At 31.3% G+C, this 24,011-nt stretch overlaps 1 protein-coding gene across 2 annotated transcripts in view; it reads right to left on the bottom strand.

The window, feature by feature from the left end:
• The window catches only part of Slip1 (SLo interacting protein 1), a 98,909-nt gene that overhangs the window by 3,451 nt on the left and 71,447 nt on the right, over positions 1 to 24,011 (bottom strand). For both annotated transcript variants that reach the window (XM_071188133.2, XM_043041329.3), the window contains exons 4-8: positions 22,391 to 22,453; positions 21,174 to 21,272; positions 18,405 to 18,464; positions 12,800 to 13,059; positions 8,274 to 9,265 (exon numbers count right to left, since the gene is read on the bottom strand). In XM_071188133.2, coding sequence (XP_071044234.1) covers positions 8,274 to 9,265; positions 12,800 to 13,059; positions 18,405 to 18,464; positions 21,174 to 21,272; positions 22,391 to 22,453 — 1,474 coding nt within the window. The remainder of the gene's footprint in view (positions 1 to 8,273; positions 9,266 to 12,799; positions 13,060 to 18,404; positions 18,465 to 21,173; positions 21,273 to 22,390; positions 22,454 to 24,011) is intronic.

Below are 24,011 nucleotides of genomic sequence, written 5' to 3'. Positions count from 1 at the left end.
ATATCGAGACATATCGATTTAACGCCTATATCGGCAGGTCGATACAGCGACAACGTTCCAGGCGATGCATCAGAAATCTGATTTAAGCCGTCTAGTAAAGAAGACGAACGCAAAACGATATAACGATGTACCGATACAAGACACGCAAGGATCTTCTCTTACGTCCGATGCCAACTCGCGCTGTGGAAGACGATGTTCGTTTCATTATGTTGAAACGGCCTTGATTGATGAGCGGTAGAATCAGAATTAGTTTTGAGAGCATATATCGTGATCTCGCATGTTCGTTTTTTTCTTCTTTGTCGCAGCTTGATATCGTTTCTTGAAGATTATTTTCAGTGGGACTGACTTTGTGATCGCCGTCGTTACCTTGTTCTGAACGTAATCTATTATTGAAAAGAGTATATAAAGAAGTGTTTCTTAATTAATTAGGTAAAAAATTTTTTTAAAACAAAACTTTCTTTTTAATTTTTAAATATGATAATTAATTTTGATATTATATGTTTAAGTAATTTTTTACATTATTGAATTTATTACAATCGGAAATCTAACTTAAGGTGCCCATAAAGAATTAAATTAAAAAGTAATTAAATTTGTTAGGCTATTTTTTACTTTATTTTAATTTATTAAAAGCTTTTTGGATAAAACATCTAATAATTTAATGGATTTTTATTACTGATTTTAAATTTATAAATCTTAGTAATGTTTGCAATTGCGACTTCCTTTTTTTTTTTTTTTTTTTTTTTCAAATCATTTAGCATTTTGTTTTATTAAAGAGTATAATCGTGTTTTTTAATTTTCTTTCAATATTGTCAGTTAAATATATTATCGAATATCATAATTCTTTTGTTTTTATTTTTAAGAAATTAAACCTTACTTTGTTTTTTCGTTCAGAATTCGGTATTTATTCAATTTAACTTTATTATTTATGCGAAATAATAATTATAAAAAATAGTGTTGTCTTAAAAGTGGTTTTTTTTTGTTTAATTTATTTAGCACTTTGTTTTAAGCATACAAATAATTTTTAACGAACTTATTTTTTAAATTTTCCACCTATATTGTTTGGTAAATTGATAAATTTCAATTTTATTTAATTTTTTTATAATTTATTTTTAAACTAAGAAATCCTTCGTTAATTGGGCGATCATTTTTAGAAAATATAACATTAATATCTTTTTTAAGCAAAACATGTACATCGAATTCATAAATTGATTTAAATCAATCTGAGTATGAAGTTTTGATGGAAATCCGACTTTCTGCGCCTTACAAGTAAATGAATTTCAAAAATACTATATCGCGATACATCGCTATATCGTGATGCAAAACTGACGATGCATCACGATATAAAATTTCTTATATCGCCCAGTCCTAGTCAAAACTGTAATATTTAAAATAGCTAATTAATATTTTTCATAAATTTTTATAGATTTATATTTTTTGAATCACTACATTTTATTTTTTTTTCTCTGAGAATGAAGATTTTGGTGACATTTCAAGCAAAATAATTACTAAGCGATTTAAAATATTTTCAATCAGTATAATTTTTGATAATTTTTTGCTTTATTTGGTAAATACAAAGTAAGATTATGAAACTTTTATTGCGTCTTTTTTTTAAAAAAAAGCCCTTATAAGTTAAAATTAGCTATATTTTGAAAAATGAGAAAAGTTCGGTGTCTATAAAGCTCTGCAAAAATTTATTGTAAAAACACTTGAAGAAATATATAGAAGAGAATAGAAAAGAAAAAGCAAATCAATGTCAACGAGTAAACTGTACATAGCGTGATAACTTAAAACAATAAAAGAAAAAGACTACAAAAATATAAAATAGAAATAGTAATGAAACAAAACGCTAAAGAAATTATACTCTAAAATACACTCCTGTCCATAAATTGACATTTAGTCAGAATCACGTGGAAATTGAGCTCGTAATTAAAAATTTCCCCAGTTGAATTATTATACACATCTACAAGAATAATTTGCAAATTACAGGAATCCACCAGATGATGCCGACAGTACTCCACAATGACGAGAGTATAAGAGAGCGGTATATACGGAATGTTGGCAAAGAAATAAAATTATTCCCAAGAATTCTGTAAGCCACTCAATGCTGTAACTGAATAGTTATGACACTGAGAACGCACGTGGATTATTTTTTACGTGATACAACTATCGTCCTCCAGGGATGTGGGCCTACTCAGATGAAAGTATCCGAGGAACTTGGAATTGCCCTAAGTATCAACTCTAGGTTTTGGAAATACTTCCAAGATGATGGAAATGTTTGTAATGTAATACAATATAGGTCGCCCCCGATTTACAACCCCGAATAAAGTCAAAGGCAGATATGTGGCAGTAACTGCCAAAAGAAGCAGACAGAGCAGGAGCACAGCATCTGATTTGTCTGGTCAGCTACAGGTTACATAGTTTCAAGGTAAACTGTGCACACTATATTATATGCTCACTATATTATATGCTCATTGGTCAATATTATATGCTCACAAACATGCTATGTTCCGCTCATGGCTACTCACTGTCCCCAGCAATTAGCCTGGAGTAGAAAACACGTATCGTCACAGTGGGTTTGTGTGAGGTTTATCGACGAGTCAAGGTTTAGCTTGCAGTCTCGATTCACGTCGGACATTTATATGGAGAACGCCAGGTATCCGTTACCCTCAAAACAACATCACTGAACGACAACGTTGCGGTGATGCAGGATTGCTAGTTTGGGGTAGAATTATACGGATTTCCAGAACAGATCTAAACTATGACAGGTTCAAATTTATCGGGTCATCATTCTAGAACAACATGCATGTTTGTATATGGGTACCATGGGCACAGAATTTGTGTATGGATGATAACGCCAGTCTTCGCCTAGCAAACATCGTAAATGAATGCCTTCGATTTGAGAATATTACCGTATGGGATGGTCAGTATTCTAACCAGACATGAATCTGATAGAGAATGTGTGTACTTGCTTGGTCGACGAGTTGCAACCCGATTACTACACGCGCACCGGATTTTCGGAGAGCATTGTTTGCTAAGTGGAGTAATTTTCAGCAAGATCAGCTCGTTAATTTGATACTTAGCATGCCTAGGCATTTTGCGAAATGTATTTCATCGCATGGGTGACATGCAATGTATTAACCATCATACTGATCACGTCAAACTGATCACGCAATATGAAATTTTTTTAATGGAGATAATTTTTATAAATGCCCCAGAGAGCAAAGATCGTAGTTTTTATGAATGGTATCACACATACACCCTCTTTTTTGTTCTTTAACTATTGTTTACTGAATTAACTTTATGAATAACGTTTGTTTAGTTTCTGAGCCTTATTTGACGAATTTGGTTTTATCTTTATTTTACTGACAGGAATGTAATTGGAGAAAATTAAGACGATAAATTAAATTTAAGAAAACAAAAAGGTAAATCCACAAAATTATAAAGTAGAAACAGTAAAAAAACAAAGCACTAAAGCAGCTAGAAGAAATTATCGTTTCAATAGAAAGTTAAAACAACAAGAAATGAGAAATATAATGTAAATAGTTTGTTTGTGATGGGCTTGATAAATATGAGCTATAACTGATAGACCGAAATATTTGTTAGTGTATTATAGTTTAATAAGGAACATGTAATTTATTTTTTTAATAATGGCAAAGTTGTTACCTGTTAATTATGTTTCATTACTAAATATTCACTAAAAATTTTCTATAAAATTTCCATTACTTGTATAAGGCGGCACGGAGTTAGTTAAAATGTCGGCCAGCGTCCATCACGCACCATATGAGAAAAATAACATAAGCAAACGTCCACGTGATGCGGGAAAACCAATCAGAAGGTCATTCGAGATCTAGATTGAAATTTTAGTTGGGAAGTTCGAAGAACTATGATTTCAGAAACTGTTGGGAATATGGATCCGCGATGTTGGTGTTCGTTCGACAGGATGTGGATCGAAACTTGAGATACAGGAAAAAGTGCAGAATACGGCCCTAAGGCTGAAAGAATAGGTTATATAGATTTATCCGATTCAGTATTAATTTTTAACCACTATTCAGCTTAGGTAGGACCGATCTATAATCATCTGTCCAAGACGCATAGGGATGTTTGTGTCAGTTTAACTTGGATTACGAACTAAAAAAGTTTGAACTGCATTAAATCATTCGCAACATATGCACGAGAATCTAAGACTGAGAAAATAGGTTATATATATATATTTGCCGAAAACATTTGAGTTAGAATTCAGCTTGGGTAAGGACATACATATTTGTCCAAGAAGTGTGGGGATGTCTAGGTCTGTACGGAGATATTCGAAGTCCAAATCCCAGGAGTAGATAAAAGTGTTTTAGATCAGCGCTTTTATTTGCAAGAGATTTTTCTTTTTTTAATGGTCTGGTGTTTTGTAATCGTTAAAATGTAAATGATTATAGAGATAACTCTTATGCACTGAACTTAATATTTGGGGTTCAATACATCGTTACTAAAAGTAAAATTAACATATAAGTTATCTCAAATTTTTCTTAATGCCACTATTGAGATCATGTATCATTATAAAAGAACGTAAATAAAAACAAATCTATTGTGTTTATGTGGCGCAATAGAAGAAATTCAAAAATAAGGGACCTATAAAATTATTTTAGAATGTATTGTTGGAAAAATATAGTGTTGTCACACTTAACATCACTTTTAGTAAATTAATGGATAGCCATATAACACCCCAAAAATTTGATTTTGTAATGTAGAAAGATGACATACTAAGTCAAATCTTTTGAAAAATTACATCTCATTAAAAATTAATATTGACCTCATAAAGAAGTATAGTTACAAACTAAAATCTTTTGAACTTAGAATTATACAGCGTGTACCTAAACAACCGTCCTACAAAAATACTTTTAAACTCCTTGTAACAAAATAAATAAAAATATATACTATTGAGTCAATATATTAGAAGACACTGATATTTAAGCGAAGGAAAAAAAATCCTTTGAGTTTGAAATAGTTAGGCTAAGCTTGACCTAGTAGTCATGATACACACACTCATAGTAGTTTTATATGAAAATAGAATATTATTCGCATAAAAGCATTATTTAACGAGAGGACAACCTTCGAAAAATACTCTTTAATTGTAACAGACGAGATTACTTGTCATCCAGGAGAAACCAGTGTGTTTTAAGGACAAGATAATACGTCATCATGGAAAACCGCTGCGTGCAAAGGACGAGATAACTCGTGCTCTATAAAAGGTTATACTATATTATTGCAGCATATTCATCGACTTATTTATCTACATTTTAGAGCATTCCTGTTCAGAATATTTTGTCTTTACCACATTTCAGCAAGATGATGCCACCAGCTCAATTTTTAGAGACTTTGTGATATTAGTTTCTTACTTTAAAATTCTTAAGTTTGTTAGCACAAATAAGTGATTCTATTGAGTATTGTTAGTGATTGCAATTAATTATATTTTTTAATGTAAAATAAATTAGTTTTAACAGAATTTTCGTTTTGCTACTATTTTAGCTTTACAGGAAAACTTTTAACGCAGACGAGGCAAAGAAGTGCCATTGTAGTGATGAAAGTGTTAAGACAGTTCTGCAAAAGCTGTTTGGCTACATGAAATAACACTCTTTGTATTGTAGTTATAACCAGCATTGAAGAGTCGACATAATTTTGAATTTTCGACTATCACTGTTCAACTTAGCCTTGTAATTATGAACCCAACCTAGAAAACAAGGGAACTTCTGTATAAAGTATTAGGGGAACTTTTTGATGGAACTAACCTGAATTTGCGTTAGATAGTGAGGAAAACCTACGCTTAGCCCGACGGCAAAGGGATTCAAACTTATGATCCGTCTATCACTGAGGATATTTTACGCAAGCACTGTGGTCGATGCGTACCGGGATCAGAATTCGTACCTAACGGCAACCGCTGGGATTCTGGGTCACCTCATTGGGAGGTGTTCAACGTTCTATCCCTGAGTCAACACTCTTTGTATTAAAATATGCCTATAACTATTTTGTTGGGTGCTCAGTCAAGTTTAACCTATTTTTACCTAGTGCCTTCTATGCTAATTCTAGAACTGGCATAAAATGCCACGAAGAAGGAACGCCACTGTTTTGTCAAAATACGTTTGCTATTTTTTTCTATTTACTTTAGAAGCAACTCAAACGCTGCATTATCTGGGTTCATCAAAATTTGCGAAAATGCAGAATTTTTCCTTGGCTTACATAATTTTCGTCTGCGTGGGAAAATCTCCACAAATTGGTTATTTTTAAAAAGCTCAAGAACTTTCAAGATATCTTAAATTATTTGTCCGTTCCAAAAACCAGATAATTTTCGACAGCAAGATGGTATACATAAGGTAAAGTCTTAGCTTTGCCTGCACTTAAATTCTTTAAGACAAGGAGATACAAGCGCTTCCCTTGGTACGCACGCTATGAGAGTATACTAAGTACGGGATAGAATGATTTTTCCAGTTAGCCCACTTTTATTCAAAAATTCAATTTTTCTCACTCAGTGAAAAATATAAGGGTGATTCTCACGAAACATGACAATTCGGACCAAAAAATTTCTTCAAATTTAAAGTCTTCAAAATAATCTAAAAATTTTTTTGTATACTTCTTTACTTATTAATATCTACACTTATTAATATCTTATAGACAGCAGTGTAGTTTATTGACATCTGCTCGAGAAAAAAAAATAAAATAGAAATTCACCAAATCTTGAATGCCAGGAAAATGACATATTACCTTAGAAGCTTAAAAAACAGTCAGTCATTTTAAGTTAATAGTAAATAACTCAACTAAAGCCTTTATGTTAGATGGACCATAAATTGCTTTAATTAATTCTTTTTGATCCACTGTAGAAAGAAGCAAAAAAACTTTTGTTGCTGATATGTACAGAATAAAGTTGTGTATAATAATCAATCATTAAATAAATAAATAACTTTGATTACATCCAAGCATATTACAATCATACATAAACTTGGTATTAGGTTAATATTTGCTTTCCCTCTTTACAGTATTAGCAGTTAAAAAGAATTTCTGGTAACACTTCAATGTCCTGGCATTCATAAGCCAGGAAAATGACAGGCAGGATAATGACAAATTCGCCATTTTATAGCATATAACTTTACTTTAATTTAATATTTTGGCCGAAGACGTTTATATTCTGCAGAAAACAACAGTATTTCTTAAAATAGCTCAGATATATCTATGTAGTTTTTGTTATTAATGATTTCAAGAAGCCAGGAAAATGACAGCATGAAAACCTACTCACCTTGAAAAATTTTTTGAAATAGATTTTGAGCCAGAAAATTGGTTCTTTATTCATGCAACAAGACATGTTCAGATAGGCGGGTATCTAATCAATCTATTAACATAAGATATTAATTCCTGGCGCTATCTATTTTGGTCATAAATCACTATATAAAAGTAGCCAGAAAAATGACAGATTTTCATGGGACAAACAAATTATTGACAGAAAAAATTATTTTAAACGGAGTTTTAGTAAACAATACCCTCTGCGTATATTCTGGAAAAGCTTACATAGGATAAGATAAAAATTAAGTTTGATTTTGAAAAATATATGGGAAGTTTTGAAGCTTGTTATTATTGGAAATATTGTTTGGGAAATGCCAGGAAAATGACATTTTGATATTCAATTAAATTTTTTAAGTATACAAAACAGTCAATGCTAGTGCAAAGTCATTTTAAAATGCTGACAGCAATGCTGTTTATAAATTTTTTTTTTTAAAAAAAAAGCTCTTTTAGTATTATAGTATTAGATCTTGCAGCAAGGGACAGTGAATTGTCATGTTTCGTGAGAATCACCTATAAACCAAAAACCAGAACCCAGTCATTCACGTGCCTAATTTATCAATCCTCTCCATAGAGCCGAACACATGCAGCTGTTTGTTTAAATGCCCTGGATCAAATAAAAAAGTAATAAAAAAACATATTGAAGATTAAACGTCTGTGAGATATTATTCGGAATTATAACGGCCTTCTTCCACTATTAAGTATCATTTAAAAATTGAAATAAAATGTTCCAAACTGAAATCACATCCATGTAATCATGGGCTGCTGGGGTAGGAAATCTATCATTATAATCATAATAAATCTATCAGGATAATCATATATGATATTGTGGACCTTGAAGATAAAACCACGATGTGTGATTAGGGTTCTGAAGAGGCGATTTTTCGTGGCGAAAGATTTCTGAAAAACATTATTAAAGAAAGTGAGTGACAAATATAAAAAATAAAAATGCAATTTACCAGGACTTTTTGATGTAGAAGGTGGTTGATTAGTTCGTAAATAAGGTAGATTTCTTGTTGGAGGCAAACTATCGAAAGAAGAGGAGGGATATTTTTGATTCCATTGCTTACCAACAGGTTGTGTACAAGTAGGTATAGTACTAGCTTTTTTATAATGTTTGTGAGCTAAAGCTTGGCGAAACAGCTGTTGTTGTAACCATATAGTGTGCTGCAAATTTTCTTGATTAGTGTACATGGTAGCACAAGGATAGAAAGTAACGTAATTTTTATTTCGTTCTACTTGTCTATCAATAAAATCCCTACCCGCTACACTAGCAGGTTTTGCTGGTAATTTACTAGGTTCAGTAACAAATGGATCACTACTAGTTGTTCTACTCATCCCTCTCTGGGCACCATACCATTGAAATTGTTGTTGAGGTTGGCTGTATTCAAAGCTTGGAACACCTCGATCATTTTGTTCTGCAGTTCGTTTTTGATGAACGAGCACTTGGCAATAACGGCAGGTATCACAACTAACAATGCTAGCAACGTCACTTTCACAAAGTTGCGTACTTTTGTCCACAAGCTTAGGAGAACTTGGAAATAGTTTTGAAGGCTCGTCATATTCAGGAAACTTACCATTAGTACAGTCTGGTATTGGAGCAAGTTCAAGAGTTAATGGCACTCCGCGAGCAGCCATTGCTTCCGTGAAAGAAGAATTGGGTTTATTATGTTTTCGATTTTCAAAGGTAACATTTTTAACCCACTGGGCAACACTTTCTTTTTTCTTTTCATTAGGAAGAGTGGGTAAGGAGGGTTCAAGGGGAGGTATACTAGAAACAGGTTCCATTGTAGTTGCAACATATTGATGACCGGCACGACACCTGAACCACTGCTCACGTATATGTCTGCTAACCAAAGATTCACATTCAATTTGAATACTTTGCATTTCTTTATTGAGAGCGGCCATTTCTTTGTCCAAACTTGTGTCTGACTGAACTCGAGAAATAGTCCTACAATTAAATCATTATACATTAATTTCTAAGAAAATTGGCAAAAACAATTAGAAAGTTAAATTACTATGTTTCAAAATTACAAATCATTTACAAGGTGGCAAGTAATAACTTAGACAACGTTTAAATAATTTTATCGCAACACATCGCAAATTCATTTTGGAACGCTTCCTTGGTTCCAAAAGTACTTTGGCTTTACAGCAAAGTTCAAGAGCATTGAAGTCATAATTATCACTTAATAAATGCATTTCAGTGAGAGAAGGTGCAACTTTTTCAAGCCCAAAACATAAAAATAACAAGAACTGACATACAAATAAAAATATTAAAAATAATGAGAACAAAGATGCTATTTGAGTGCACCTCTATTTAATGAAAACTACAGAAATTTAAGGCAGAAGGAATAGCAAAATATTTGCTAAAAACGCTCTTCTATTGTCCTTTTAATAATTTCGATTTCTTTCCTCCATCAAAAATATCTCTTTGATCTCTGGGAGGTTTTTCTTATCAAAAGCAGTAAATTGTCCTACATCTTCTGCTTTGCTTTTCTCACTTATTGGAGATATCTGTGATCTTCAGCTAACAATTTCCTGGAGTTCAATGTATGGTTTTTTTTTTATCTTATTATCTCAATGCATATATAAATTCTCATCTTGTTATTTTGTTCTAGAATTAAAGAAGCACGGAAGCTTAGAAAAGAAGCAAGGAAATGGAATGTGCGTGAGCATGTTTATTATAACTAAAGTCCGACTTTTGAAAAGCTTTAAAAAAAAGCCACCAGCCAAAATTATCTGAAAATTGACAAAAGCTTCACAAAGAGCAGAACAAAGATAAAAACAAAAAAATTTGTTTAAAATATTAGCGATAGATGGCGTTTCACTCAATGTACTACTCTGCTGGCATGATGTACAAAAGCATAATAGATCTGCTTAATATGCATTTTGAAAATGATTAAACCAGTCATCACTTTCCAACAGCCTGGCCACCAAGATCACTTAATGCATGCCATTTCTGTCTGTTCTGAAAAGTGTATTCTTCAATGGCTCTATTGCAAACTTAGGTGAATTAAAGTCATTAATTCCCGCATTGCATTCGTTATGTCACCTTTGATATACCGATCTGTTATGAAGAATGCCGTTTTCTGTTTTTAAGTTATGGCAGAAAACGGTAGACAAACATATCGAGTATTTCTCGAGGAAGTCTTAAAACGGTTAACAATTATTTTTTGTTTTTAGTATCCCTATTTCCTTTTCATTCTATTTATTTAAATTTGAAAATGGCACCTGTAACTGAAATCATTTACGTTATGACTTGTAAAGGGCCCTCTTCCTCTAAACTTTTTAACTATTATTTTACATGTCATATTCTTTCAGTTTCTTCCTGAATACTCGGATCAAATTTCAAGTTCTTCTGATTCTTTATAGCTTTGTGTGCTGTTGAATATTTCCAAGTGAAAATTATCTACAATATTCAACAGGCCATCCAAGGCAAACAAATGAAAGTTCCCAACTTACGAGACTGAATTAGAGTTGAAAATCCGCAATCAATCGTTTGCGTCTTGTGGCTGCTAATCGCTAGAGTGCATTTTTCTCACTAAAGTTTGTTGCTATTGACAACCAATTGATCATCTAACGTTCAATTGAAGACGAGGTTTCTTGAAGGTGTCGTTGAAATTAAAATTTTGAGAGAAAACAGAAAAGTAATTATTACAACAGCTTCAAAGCTTCAGTTATAGCAAAGCATTCCTTTAAGATCTAGTTGTCGGTCAAGGAAACATAGAGGTTAAAGTTCTACAATTTTGAGGCCAACGTATTGTAGTGTCAATGTGGTCGGCATTGCGCACAGCCTGCCTTTACTTCCTAAACCAACTTTTATCCATCATCTAAAGCTTAGTGGGTTTCAAGCAGCCACCAGAGATAAAAACCGAAATCTATTTATCAAATCCACCATCTTAACCCCATCTCCAAAATTGTGCCTATCCCATATTTTGCCATCAAAAATATGAGGTTTAGAGATGATAGAGTTTGTTTATAGTTTTACCAAAAATTTACAAATTATCGAATCGGAAAAAATAAAATATAGAGTGATGACATTTTTTGATAGTTTTATGTTCTAAAACTTTAGACAGAACAATGTTATGCGAAGCTATAAAATACTTTAAATTTAGAGACGACGTAAGAGAGTTTTATTTATTTATTTATTTATTTATTTGTTTTTTTATTGACAGAGTGATAATCTCTATGGAATGATTGATGGCAAGAAAAGCAAGCTTTACTATCTGAACCACTATGCGATACAGAGGGAATCTATGCAAGAGATAGTCGGGCCAGATTATTCTGGCCAGAGATTCAATGAAAATATAGTTCATCAGAATCATAGAACCCAAACTATATTAAAGAGCCAGTTATTCATGCGCTGACAAACTTGCCGTTCGAAAAATGGTGCTAGATATTTGTATGTGGGGGGCTGTATTTGGTTGCCACATATCAAAATTGTTAGAGACACTTTCTCTTTTTGTCAGAAGATCGCCACAGTCACAACCGCTAATTTGTGTTTTTTGAACTACAAAACCCTAACTTCATCACTTGAAAACAGTAGACTATACATTTATAAAATTTTGCTGAGATCCGTTATAACGTACACAGCTGAAACACGGATACTGAATGAGAAAAATAAAGACTTAGCAAGTATCTCTGCTTGTTCTCTCAATGAGTTTTTAAAATCTCTCTCAATTAGAAGCAAAGATCTTCAGACTTAAGAGAACACAGAAGAGGACTATTAAACAACGTTGGTTTGTTATTGCTTTGTTTAGCTGAAATATGAGGTCCAAAGAAAATGATTTCAACATTCCAGAATATTTCCTCGGCATTTCAAACAAAACTTACGCAAGCATGAATGATATATACTTAATTTATTGGCATCAGAATCATTTTAAGCGTTACTAATCATTAGAATTTACTAATCACCAAGCATTATTAATTATTTCATAGAAGCCTAAACACTGTAACCAGTGAAGGATAGGGTATACTTTGTACTACGCACGAATAAAGCAGAACAGTGTAAATAAAACATAAATAATGTACAGAAATGAACATACTATAGTTTCAGATATATTAACAAGAACTTTCCTCAGAGTCTAAACACAAAATGACAGTAGAAAAGCAATCAGACAAACACGTGCAAAGTGGCTCAACCTATGGGGGGGGGGGAGGAACATGCTTGAACAAGAAAGATTGTTCCATTCTTAGTTCTCTTCCCTTACTGAAAATAGGATTCTTGTTCAATCTTGTTCCTTTTCCACTACTGGAAGTGAGGTTCTCGTTTAATCGTGTTTTTCTCATCCTGATTGAAGTAGGGTTCTTGTTTAAGTTTGTTCCTCCTCCTTTACTGATTAAACCATTTCCCCCCCCCCCATGTTTGTTTCCTTACTCTTTAACTGTTATTTTGCGTCTAGACACTGAAATTCCAGTTTATAGAACTGAAACTGACAAGTAACTTCTTGCTGTAGAAGCGAGGCAAGTATGCAATAATACTTACTTTGAATCATCAGATGGTTGTCCAGCAGTGTAGGGATCTTTTTTCGAATTATTTTCTGGGCTAACATCGTACAATGCCGTAGTGCTCGCACACTTTTCATCTGTTTGATTGCTAGAGGAAGGATTTATGTCTTGGTTAGGAACTGTACCATGTGGAAGAAGTAAGCGACTACTAATGAAACTCCAATCTGCCTCATTGTTGGTATTTTTCACTTTATCAACGTCATTCTTTGAATCTTGTGTACTTTGTCGTTGCTGTAACTGAAAAAAAATATTAAGATTTAATGAAAATAAATAAAGCCATTTCTGCGGTATGTACACTTATTGAGAGCTGTGAGCTACATTGATATGTTAAAATTACAAATAAGGTTCTCTTCTAATATATATTTCTAGAATCCTTCCCAAAGACTAAGAAGAAGAAAAGGATACACATTTGAACGCGGAAATCAATAATCCGACGCTATCGAAATTTTTTAAATCACTAGTGAGAGTGGAGACATGGAAAACATCAAACATTGATATGATTTCCTGGTAAAACTTGGAGAGATCTTTAATAATCATAGTTCAACTGTTCTCGGGTAATCAAAAAGATTTTGAAGCCTTCAATCCCACCCTCTTCAGAATAAGCAAGATTTCGACATGGTTTTTTTTTTCTTCACTTGCTTACATAGTAGTTTGCGACCCCTAATATGTATACTTGATCTTACTTTTGCCAAAAATTTCTAAAGCAATATCGAAATTAGACGAATCACTAGTGAGGTAAACGGAAAGAAAAGCTTTAAAACTAGTTTGATTGCATGTTGTAACTAGGAGGTGTTTCTGATATGCCTTTCAACTACTCTCTCGGACTATCAACAAGTTTTGATATTTCTCAGTAGCAATTTGTTAGATAAATTTTACAAAAAAAAAAAAAGAAATTCAATGGCATATATTTCCCCTATAAGTAAACTAGACAAACTTACATTTGACATCTTATGTAAGCAGATTTCATATTTTACAAATGTTCTATAAGAGTTGCAAAAATGAAATGTGGACAAGTTTAGTGAAAGGAATACCTTTAATAGAAATCAAAAGAAATCGCCGATCCCATCGTTTAGAAAGCAGGTCTATGCTTTGCTGTAGAAAGATTGTGATTGATTCTAGAAGAATAGGTCCTTCCCAGCTACCTTCACTTCGTCGTCAGAATGAAAACATGTCTCTTCTAATGCTCTCTTAAGTGGCTCAAGATAAAATCACAGGGTGACAAACCTGGACTGTACGGTGGGTGTTCCAACACTTTTCAAAGGAAATTTTTCGTATGGTCCTTTGGGTTTCACGGAATGAGTGTGGGTTGGCATTGTTATGGAGAAGGATCACTTGTCGTGTGAGAAATAATAACCATTAGATTTTGTTTACTTTTTATAGTTTCGTCAGAGTCTTGTAGTATTGTGTTGAACTAGAGCTCCCTTGGGGCAGGCTGTTCCGCTCTGGACGCATCCATGCGTAGTACGACTTTACTTTCGATACATTTTTCCACCAGGAACGCCTCACACCGCCCTTGATATCCCTGTTCGTTTGCGCTGCTGTAGCCATTGGGACTGAAACACACGTGTCCACTTTTTATAATGGCTACCCTTATATAAATACGCACCCATAAATTTTAAAAATAGTTAATAACTTTAAAACAAGTTATTTCGCAGCAAATGTTATTTCGACTTAAAATAAAAGGAAAAATTCTTGTGTCAAACGAATTATATTCTTTTACGAAAGAAAATTGGTTTTTCATAACAGTTTTAAACGTCAAGTATTGTGAAGGCTTCTCTCTGTAACGTTATCAGAAAACACTTGCGCGTACATACTTTTTTTTCATACAATGAACAAGAGTTCTAAAAAATACCCCAGACGATAGAACTTTGGGGTAAGAGAGCGGCGACAACTTCTGAATTGATTCCAAGAGCGTCTTTTTTTCTTTACTTCTTTTTCTTCTCCAATATAGGAAAAACGGCGCCATTTTTATTATAAAAAATATGAAAACATTGCGAAGTCTCCAATAGATATCCCGTATATTTATTTATATGTTAAGTGTGAAGCTGTTGCCGGTAGCTCATTGGCTGACAGATGACATTAGTTTTATACTCTTCTTTAGAATCATATTTGCGATAAAATTTTATATTTAAATATTACCTTTTAATAAAAGCGAAATAATAAATTAATTATCACACTTAAACTGTGTACGTTTCATTCATATTTAATAATTTCACTCACATGCGTGACATGTATTGTAAACATAGTTAATTTTTCTCTCAATTTTAATGCTCCGAAGGAGCTTTTTATCAAAAAATTATAAAATGTGCATGTAACTTTTGGAGAACTTTTAAACATTTTCAATAAAAAGCATTTCTTTTATTGCTAGTACACCAAAAATTGATAAATGAGCTTGAACAATTTTACCACTTGTCTCATGGCATATAAACTAATTCCCGAATTTCATAGGTGTGTTAATGTAATAAGTGTATTCATCAATAATATTATTCATTAAAGATATTCGGTAATAAATATATGCTCTATAGCAGCTGTGATACGGGCTCTCAAATCAGCCATGGTGTTGAACCTAGAGACACGCAATCTTTCTCTACACGCTATTCATGTTGTAGTAACTTTGGGTGTATATACATTTTTAATAAATACATAATAGAAGTGTTTCCAACTTTTTTACCTCCCCCTGTACATACATAGTCAAACTTCATTAACGAGAACACGCTTAACATGAGATTCCTTTAACAACTAAATTTTTCATTCTCCATCAAATTGTAGAAGGATATAACACTTTAAAATACTTCTAACGTGAACACGCTTAATCTTATGAAGTCAATTATTTAGATAAATTTTAATATTAATTGAAATAAATAATATTAATTAATATTAATTAATGATATTAATTAATATTAATTATAATAGTTATATTAATATTAATTAAAGTTAATTATATTAATTTATATTATTTATACTAATTAATTATATTAACTAATAATTATTATAATAAATTTTTTTCTTTTAATGTGAACAGAAAATTGATTTCCCTTCCGGCAGATAAGAAAACGGATTATTCGCAGTTCTATATCTATAAAAGTATGTTTTTTTTAATGCCTTGTGTCGATAATAGTAAAACTACAGCATTCAAATCTAAGAAATGATGAGGGGGCATTACAGAAAACAGTCCTTTTGTACTCTTAATTTGAATAAAGCTTCTTTCACCTCATGAGAGGGAAGGTAATGAAGCATGCTTTCCTGAGAAATGACCTCCCATTGTGATCGTTTGTTCAATATGGATTCTCCCACCCTCTCATAGGTTGTCCACTTTCAATAATTGATACAACTGAATTGCATTTCTACAGGTGAAGTAGTGTGAAATTTTTCTGAACTTTGGTCTACTTTCCTCTGATGGATTCCTACGAAACAATCAATCATTTTGTAATGCCAAATAAAAACACGAATTATTTTTTTGGATAAGTTGGAAGACTTTTGACTGCATGTGCGAATGAGAAACCAAACAAACTATTACCAATTTTTTTTGTTAGTAATCCTCTCTAATTTGTGCGCTAAATCAGTTTAATCCTGGTAGTTAATTTTTACTCATTTTTTATTTGCTTCTGCAGAATTAAAAAACAAAATAGATCTCCGAAAGTAAGTACACTTGTTGAATTTTGTCTGAACTTTCATATTTTTTTCTAATAATAATTTTATTTTTAAAGTAATTGATTGTATTTATTATGAGATAAGTAAAAGTTATTGATTTAATATAGAGCTACAAATAAAAACATTCATTGAAATGAAATATATATTAAGTTTTATATTCATAATAGAAATTTAAGATTAGAAAACGCATATACATAATAGAAAATGTCTGCGTATTGTAGGATTTCCATCAAAAAAATTTATAAACTTAAGCACTTTTAATGTGAACAAATATTTTGTCCACTTTCGACTTGATGTTAACGAGGATATACATACATTATAGAAGTCTGAAAATGTTATTTTACGCCGTTAGGGGTGCTTCCCCGTTATAAATTGGCTGTTCATACGTATTTGATACGCATTTATCTACGTTATCTTATCTTATGTGCATAAGCGTAAATATAAAACTAAAGTAATGTTAATTTTACCATTTTTTAATAATTATTGTCGAAAATTACATTTAAATAAGCTCAGAAAAAGCCTACTGAGTGTGATTAACAAGTTAGTCACAAAATTGTTAAATTACTTAAAATATCGATTTTTGAGTCCATCTGAAAGCAATCTTCAAAAGCCGTAAAATTAAGATTCATAAAAGTAACGTTTGAAATGCACCCTTAGCGGTGTACAGTGAGGAAAGAAAAAAAAAAAGGACCACCCTGAATAATTTTTGATCTAATGATCAGATCTTCACGTTCTAAGACTCAATCTTAATGCTTCGAGGGGGTTATCTCAAATATGTTAATTAATAAGTGCAGACTGTACTTTAAGTTACGAAATCAGACACAAAAACGCACTTTCTCTGAATAAGCATAGCTTTTTTTCAACGGATTGAATTCTGATGCAAACTATAGAGGGTAGCCACAATCTCGTAAATATGGTCTCCATAGTTTGATCAGGAGAACGCTGCAAAGTTTGGACCACTTAATGTTAATTTTGTTTATTGCGTATTTCGCTGTATCTCGAGAACGTTTTAAGTGAACTGAAAACTTTTTGCATACAATTACGAAGTTCGTTTATCCAAAGATAATTCCATGCAAAAAATGACCTTTAGTAAATATTTATTATTTTTTGTTACTTTATTTATAATGGTCGAAAACATTTTATATTGCAAGTTATAAAAGTTTTTGTATCATTTTAAAGAATATAATTTTACATGACAAAATTCAAAATTGGAGTAAAATCGGTCGAATTGTTCCCAAGAAAGTGGATTTCAAAAGAGTAAGATATTTAAAATATGATTTCTCAGGAACAAATCGACCGATTTTGCACAAATTTTGTACTTTGTCATGTAAAATCATATTTTTTTAAAATGATGCAAAAAATTACATACTTTACAATTCAAAATTTTTTCGATCGTTATTTAATAAAATAATAAAAAAAAATATTTACTGAAAGTTATTTTTTGCATGGAATTATCTTTGGATAACCAAATTTTCTATCTGTGTTTTTCCATTCGCTTAAACAGTTCTCGAGATTCGAGATATGGCGAAATAGGCAAAAAGTAAAATTAACATTAAGGGGTCTAAACCTTAGAGCGCTTTCCTGACTAAACTATGGCGACCATGTTTCCCAGATTGCGGCTACCCTCTATATTTTGGAGTTAGAAAGCCGGATCAGTCTGAAAAAAGGTATGTTCATTTGTCTGATTTCGTAACTTAAAATATTGTCTTCACTAATTAATTAGCATATTTTGAGGTCATCACTTTGCACCATTAAGATTGAGTCCTAAAACGTGAAGATCCGATCATTAGATCAAAAGTTATCAGGGCGGTTGAGTTTTTTTTTTTTTTTTTTTTTTTTTGCGCACTGTGTGCATTTCCCAATTCTTATAATTTGTAACTTTTTCACAGAATCACTCTGTATGAAAAAGAAAAGTATAAATGATACAACACCATATAAAATTCCTTAGGAAAATCTTCAAGTCGTTCTTCTTCGTCATCTTCATCATCTCCCTAAGAATCATATCAATCAACTTAATTAAATCAAGCGATCATAAAAATTCATCTAAGTATCTTTAAAAGGTTAGATAAATTGCAATTATTAAAAAAGGGATGGAGTAATAAAAATGAAAAACTCGACTAAGGTACTTTTGAAATCAAACATACATCACTTTAATCTATACGCGTCTGGTTTATCCAATATAGCCATGGTTGCACTGGCAAGGAATTCATTGTTTCACTCTCGGCTACTACGTGAATGACTCGAGACGTGAATTTTTGAGAACTCAAAACATGTCCATTTTTATTTACATTTTCATATTTTTTTGAAGTTAATAAAGTTTTTATGTTCCCGCTTCTTGGGATCATTCATTTAGTAACACTGTATATTAAATTAAAATACTTAACATGATATTAAAATAAGTTTTACGTACGATAATGGTTATGGCATTTAGATTGAAAAAAAAACAATATATAATTCATCAAAACTTTCTAAAAAATTAAAGCAGTACATTTTTATTTATTCCTTTATTATTTTATCATATTTTTTAATTTTTTTTTAAATTTATTTTTGGCTGCTGCACTACAAAACATTTTTTAGGATCTTAACCAATTCCGTCTACAATTGAAATTTCAATGGAATGAAAGTTAAATGGTTACAAGGTGAATTATTTCGAACATATTTACGTTTCTGCCCTATTCGAAATTTTTTGAAAATATTTTTTTTATTTATCGGTCCAAAATTTATTCCAGATATGTTTCAGTTTTACTCAAGGGCATATTTCTATAGAGTTTATATTTCACACTCCTTATCTTATTTACTTATTTATTTTTTTATTATTTTTATTTATTATTATTTATATTTTTTGCTTAAGTGACTCGAGTCATTTGATTGAATGGAAAAGAGGCTTTTTACTGCTTTTCCTCATCTTTCTTGCCACTCTTAACAAAATTAATGAATAATTTTACTTTCTAATAATTTTAATTGTTTCTAACTATTTCAAACAATTAAATGTTACGATCAAACAAACTTCAATACTGAGGTTAATGAAAGTATTGTTACGTTTTAATTGAGCGTAAATGAAACATTATCATTCTTGCTCTTTTCGGCGAAATATAAGAACAATTTCCATTTATAATTTCTAAAAAAAGATTATATTAAAACTATTTGCTGAACATACTAAACATACTAATAAAATAATTTATTATCCAAAACTGTCTTAATATATCTTATTTTAGTATTAAGAAAAACCTTAAGTTAGGAAAAGAACAACTTTTGAGATGATTCTAAAAATAGCACAGTTCTGGAATCTTTTTACAATTTTCTATTTTTAATGTTTGCTGTTTAACAAATTAAGACATATCGAGCATTTTTCTGATATAACAATATTTTGTGAATTATGCTAAAGTTGAGGAATAATATTAAAAAATTTTCTACACAAATTTTTTCAGCATTATCTTTCTGAAAAGAGCAACTATCTTAACATTAGCTGGCGATAATAAGTTTGAACAACAAAATTGTATTTTCGAAGTTTTTTGCTCATATAAAGAAACAAAGCAACCTGTTGTATTTTTTGCTGTGTACATATATGCATTTACTTTTTATTACTTAAATAAATTATGACAATAAAAAAACATTTATTTTCCTTTTTTCGAAAAATAGTATGCTTAGTCAGCTGTTTAGCATCTAATAATTTTGAAGCAGCAGAATGTTTCTTAACAAGATTTAATTCTGAAAGCTGGTAGTAATTCTAAGCTTTCTTTTATTAAAAACTTAACAATAATTTAAAAACGAACTTTTACTTAAGACCTAAATTAAAGCACTAAAAAATTTATTAGTATTTCATTAAAAAAATAAACGACATGGTAGCGTAAAGATTAATATTTGATTTTGAGAAACATTAAAATATAATTAAATAGTTGGCAAAACGGTTCTGCGAAACACGAACGGCCAGGTAATTAAAAAATTTATTTTAAGATGAAGACGATATACAAGATATTAAGAAATAATAACATGATTAAAAATGCTGGCTACGTATTCGTATTAATAATTATTAAATATAAATTGAATAAATTGATAAATATATTTTTCTGAGTCTATGCATACGTATCTATATTATTGAAATCGTATCAATCATTGAAAGAATAAACTAAAAAATAAAATTAAAAAAAGCTAATGTATAATCACATTCTATCAGAAATGTGCTTTTATAAAACCCGACATTCGTTGAATAAAATCGTTGTTTTTTGTTCAATGAAGTTTTTTATTAAAATCTCTTTACTAAATAACGAATAAATTAACAGACGACTTGAAATAAACATCGTATTTTATAATTTAAAAAAAGATTAGCAATCGGTTATTAGCGAAAAAAATATCAAGAAATTTTACGTTGTGCATGGTAAGTCCCTCGTAAGTTAACCACAGTTAAATATTAATCGCCTCATTTAAGTATTTTTTCATTGTTGCCAAATAAATTTTTAAAAATAATTTCAATTTTTCTCAGCTTCTAGTAGATAAAAGCAGATGAAACTTTCAATAGAAAAAAATGTTGGTTAATATGGTATAAAAAATGTATACCTCATAATTCAAGATTTTTTCATCCACAATTAAATAATAAATTATTATAAAATTTTTTTCAAATATGACTAATTTTAAAAATGTGACTAATTTCGAAATTGCGGTCTGCTTCACAATTTGAAATACAATATATTCATACTTATTACCTGTAAACGTGGTCTGGAAAGAAGAAGGGTAACTTCAGGTTCTTTACTAGAAAAAAGAGAGACTGCTTGTTCTCGATTACGAACATCCACTCCGTTTACCTGGAAAAGAATTAAAATTGTAAGTAAAGCTCAATCGTATAGAGCGCTACCTAAATAATTTTTGATTTAATGATCAGATTTTCATGTAATAGGACGAGATCTTAATGGTTTAACGATACTTTAAGTTACAAACCCAAGCACAAAAACATATTTCTCTAAATAAACATGACTCTGTTTTATTACAGATTTGGATTTATGACCCTCAAAATTGCCGCTATGTAGAAAATATTGTTACAATAAGAAAGCGAAAGTTCCTTAATGTTAATTTCTTTTCATTAATTCCACCATATCTCAAGAACTTTGTAAGTGATTCGAGAAATTTTTGCCTACTATATTAATTTTTGAAGCTGTTAGCTTATAGAAGTGCTTGCTCAAAAATTTAAGGTACTTAAGACTTTTTCGGTTCACGTGAAATGGCATTAAAAAAAAAAAAACGATAGAGACATAGACAAAGCAACGGCATTATTCAGGCTGTAAAGGAAGGTAGAAATACACCGCAGACTGGGCCTAATGAACCACTTAATATGAAAGCATTTAAATTGAATGTAAAGTCAGGTTAAAGATGGATGCGCCCAAAATAGAATGACGTATATGAGCACGATTTTTAGTGACAAAGTGATATTTATCGTCGAATGGTGTTTGTTTATGATAAGTTTTTTCAGGATGAAGTACTATAAATAAACAGCGATTAAGTTTTCGTGAAGGGTGGGCTTAAATAATGAAGCTGTCAAGACCAGGGCAAAGAAAACATCATGATATCCGATAAACACACCGCTGCTATTAATGAAATGAATAGAGGTAATCGAAGAGTTTTGACATTTGTGCAACACTTTAAGCAAAAGAAACAATGCGATTACCTTTTACCACTCAAAGTTGTACAGCTGGGCACTGTTCTGCTCTGAACTCATCATTTTTAGCTCAACTTTACATTCATTTTAAATGCTGCCATGTGGAACTGTGAATCAGATATACACAATCTGTGGTGCACTCCGCCTAACTACCTTTAGAAACGTGTATGGTGGCCCTGCTATCGCCGTTGTATCTCTAACGCAATCAAACACGTCGTATTTTTATTTTGTCAGTCTTATAATTATGTAATGATAAATAATTTTACATGCCTGAAGTAACTGATCTCCTTCCATAATTCTTCCATCTTTAGCTGCCAAACTATCAGGTTCGATCTGAAAAAAAAAATTGATGTTAAAATATTTTACCAGTTAGTATAAAAATCAAATAGCCTTATAAATCATAACTCAGATAAGTAAAAGTTCTTATAAAACAAAATACTCATGCTCATTGGAGCAATAGCCAATTAGACATCTTTCCATTTTGTGACGTAGCGAATTTAACTGTTAATCGAGCCTACCGCCACGTAACGTAAATATTTGCCTCAACTTAGACCAAAATCTAAAATACGGGTTTTGAAGCTTGCTTATTTCTCTTCAAGCGAATTTGTTACATAACAGAACCTGTTGAACTTTTCTGGTTTCGAATAACAGCAAAACTTAAGGCAAATATTTACAAGGAAACAGTTAAAACTCCCAATCCCAGTCGTCTATTACACAACAATTTTCACTTTAACCTTTATGCCTACGGTTTTGTAGGAATACTCCATGAAGTTTTTTTTGTTAAAGAAAAACCTCATGCTACATACAAAAAAAACCTCATGCTTTCCAACCATGAGGTTTATTCATGAAAATGATTTGTTAAGTAACGTCGTTTAGTCGATTCGAAAACATTATAAGTTTAAGAAATTTGAAGGCGGCAATTGAAACGTTCTACGTTCATTATTTAAAATACCTTTCAAATAGATAATTGATGATTGTTGTTCTAGCAAAGAATTTATGAAATGTGCTCACTCTGTATACTTCATGCCTTTGGCTGCCATTGAAAAAATCTCATGAGCTGTTATTTCTAATTAAACAATGAAAATATTGAAAGTAACAAAAAGAGAAATCAAATAATAGTTTCAAGATACAATAGCTAGAGGTTAGGAATCAACCATAGATTATTGGGCATCCCCACTTTTTTTTCGGGGGGGGGGGCTGGCTGTGCATGCGAGTTTGAACATAACGGTTCCTCAGAAACGTGAGGAAGGAAGGTTAAATCAAGAATTATGAAAGATAATTTTTGATCAATCAGTTCAAATCATTTCAAGTTATGAAAGTGATTTTTAGTCAAGATTCCTTATTTTATTGCGAGAGCTATAACTTTTCTCTTCTTTTACCGAAAAACAATTCTAAATATTTCTATTTGCCTACCTATTTTTACCCTTTCTTATTTAAAAATCAATTTACAATGCATAGAAGCTTACAGGTTTACGAATTAATTATTAATAAAACTTATGCAACCAGATTTAAAACTTTCCATAGTGAAAATTTTTTCCTCATTATCAACTACTATAATGGAATCGCAGTTTAAAAAGAGAAATGTAAGGTTATATATAGATGGTTAATTTCAAAATTTATTAATTTGCTAATTTAGCGCAATTGTTTCAAACTTAGCACATTAACCATCAATTTCTTATTCCGAGCAGATCAGACTAAAAAAAAATTTTAATAAAAGAAAAATAAGAGTGCAAAGGGAAAGTTAGTAATATATTAAGTTCCCTGCATACATTCCGCTTCACTATAAACCACCGGAAAGTCGTACCCGGCCTTTACTACGCCCGTTTCATGAGTATCTGTACAATCCTCAATTGTTATGTTGTGCCTTATCTACCCTCTAAGTTAGTAATCG

This window comes from Parasteatoda tepidariorum, chromosome 12 (assembly GCF_982258835.1).
Source record: "Parasteatoda tepidariorum strain Cologne lab strain chromosome 12, Ptep-v5.0, whole genome shotgun sequence".
In the NCBI taxonomy this organism is placed as follows: domain Eukaryota; kingdom Metazoa; phylum Arthropoda; class Arachnida; order Araneae; family Theridiidae; genus Parasteatoda; species Parasteatoda tepidariorum.
This window is presented reverse-complemented; position numbering and strand designations above follow the sequence as displayed.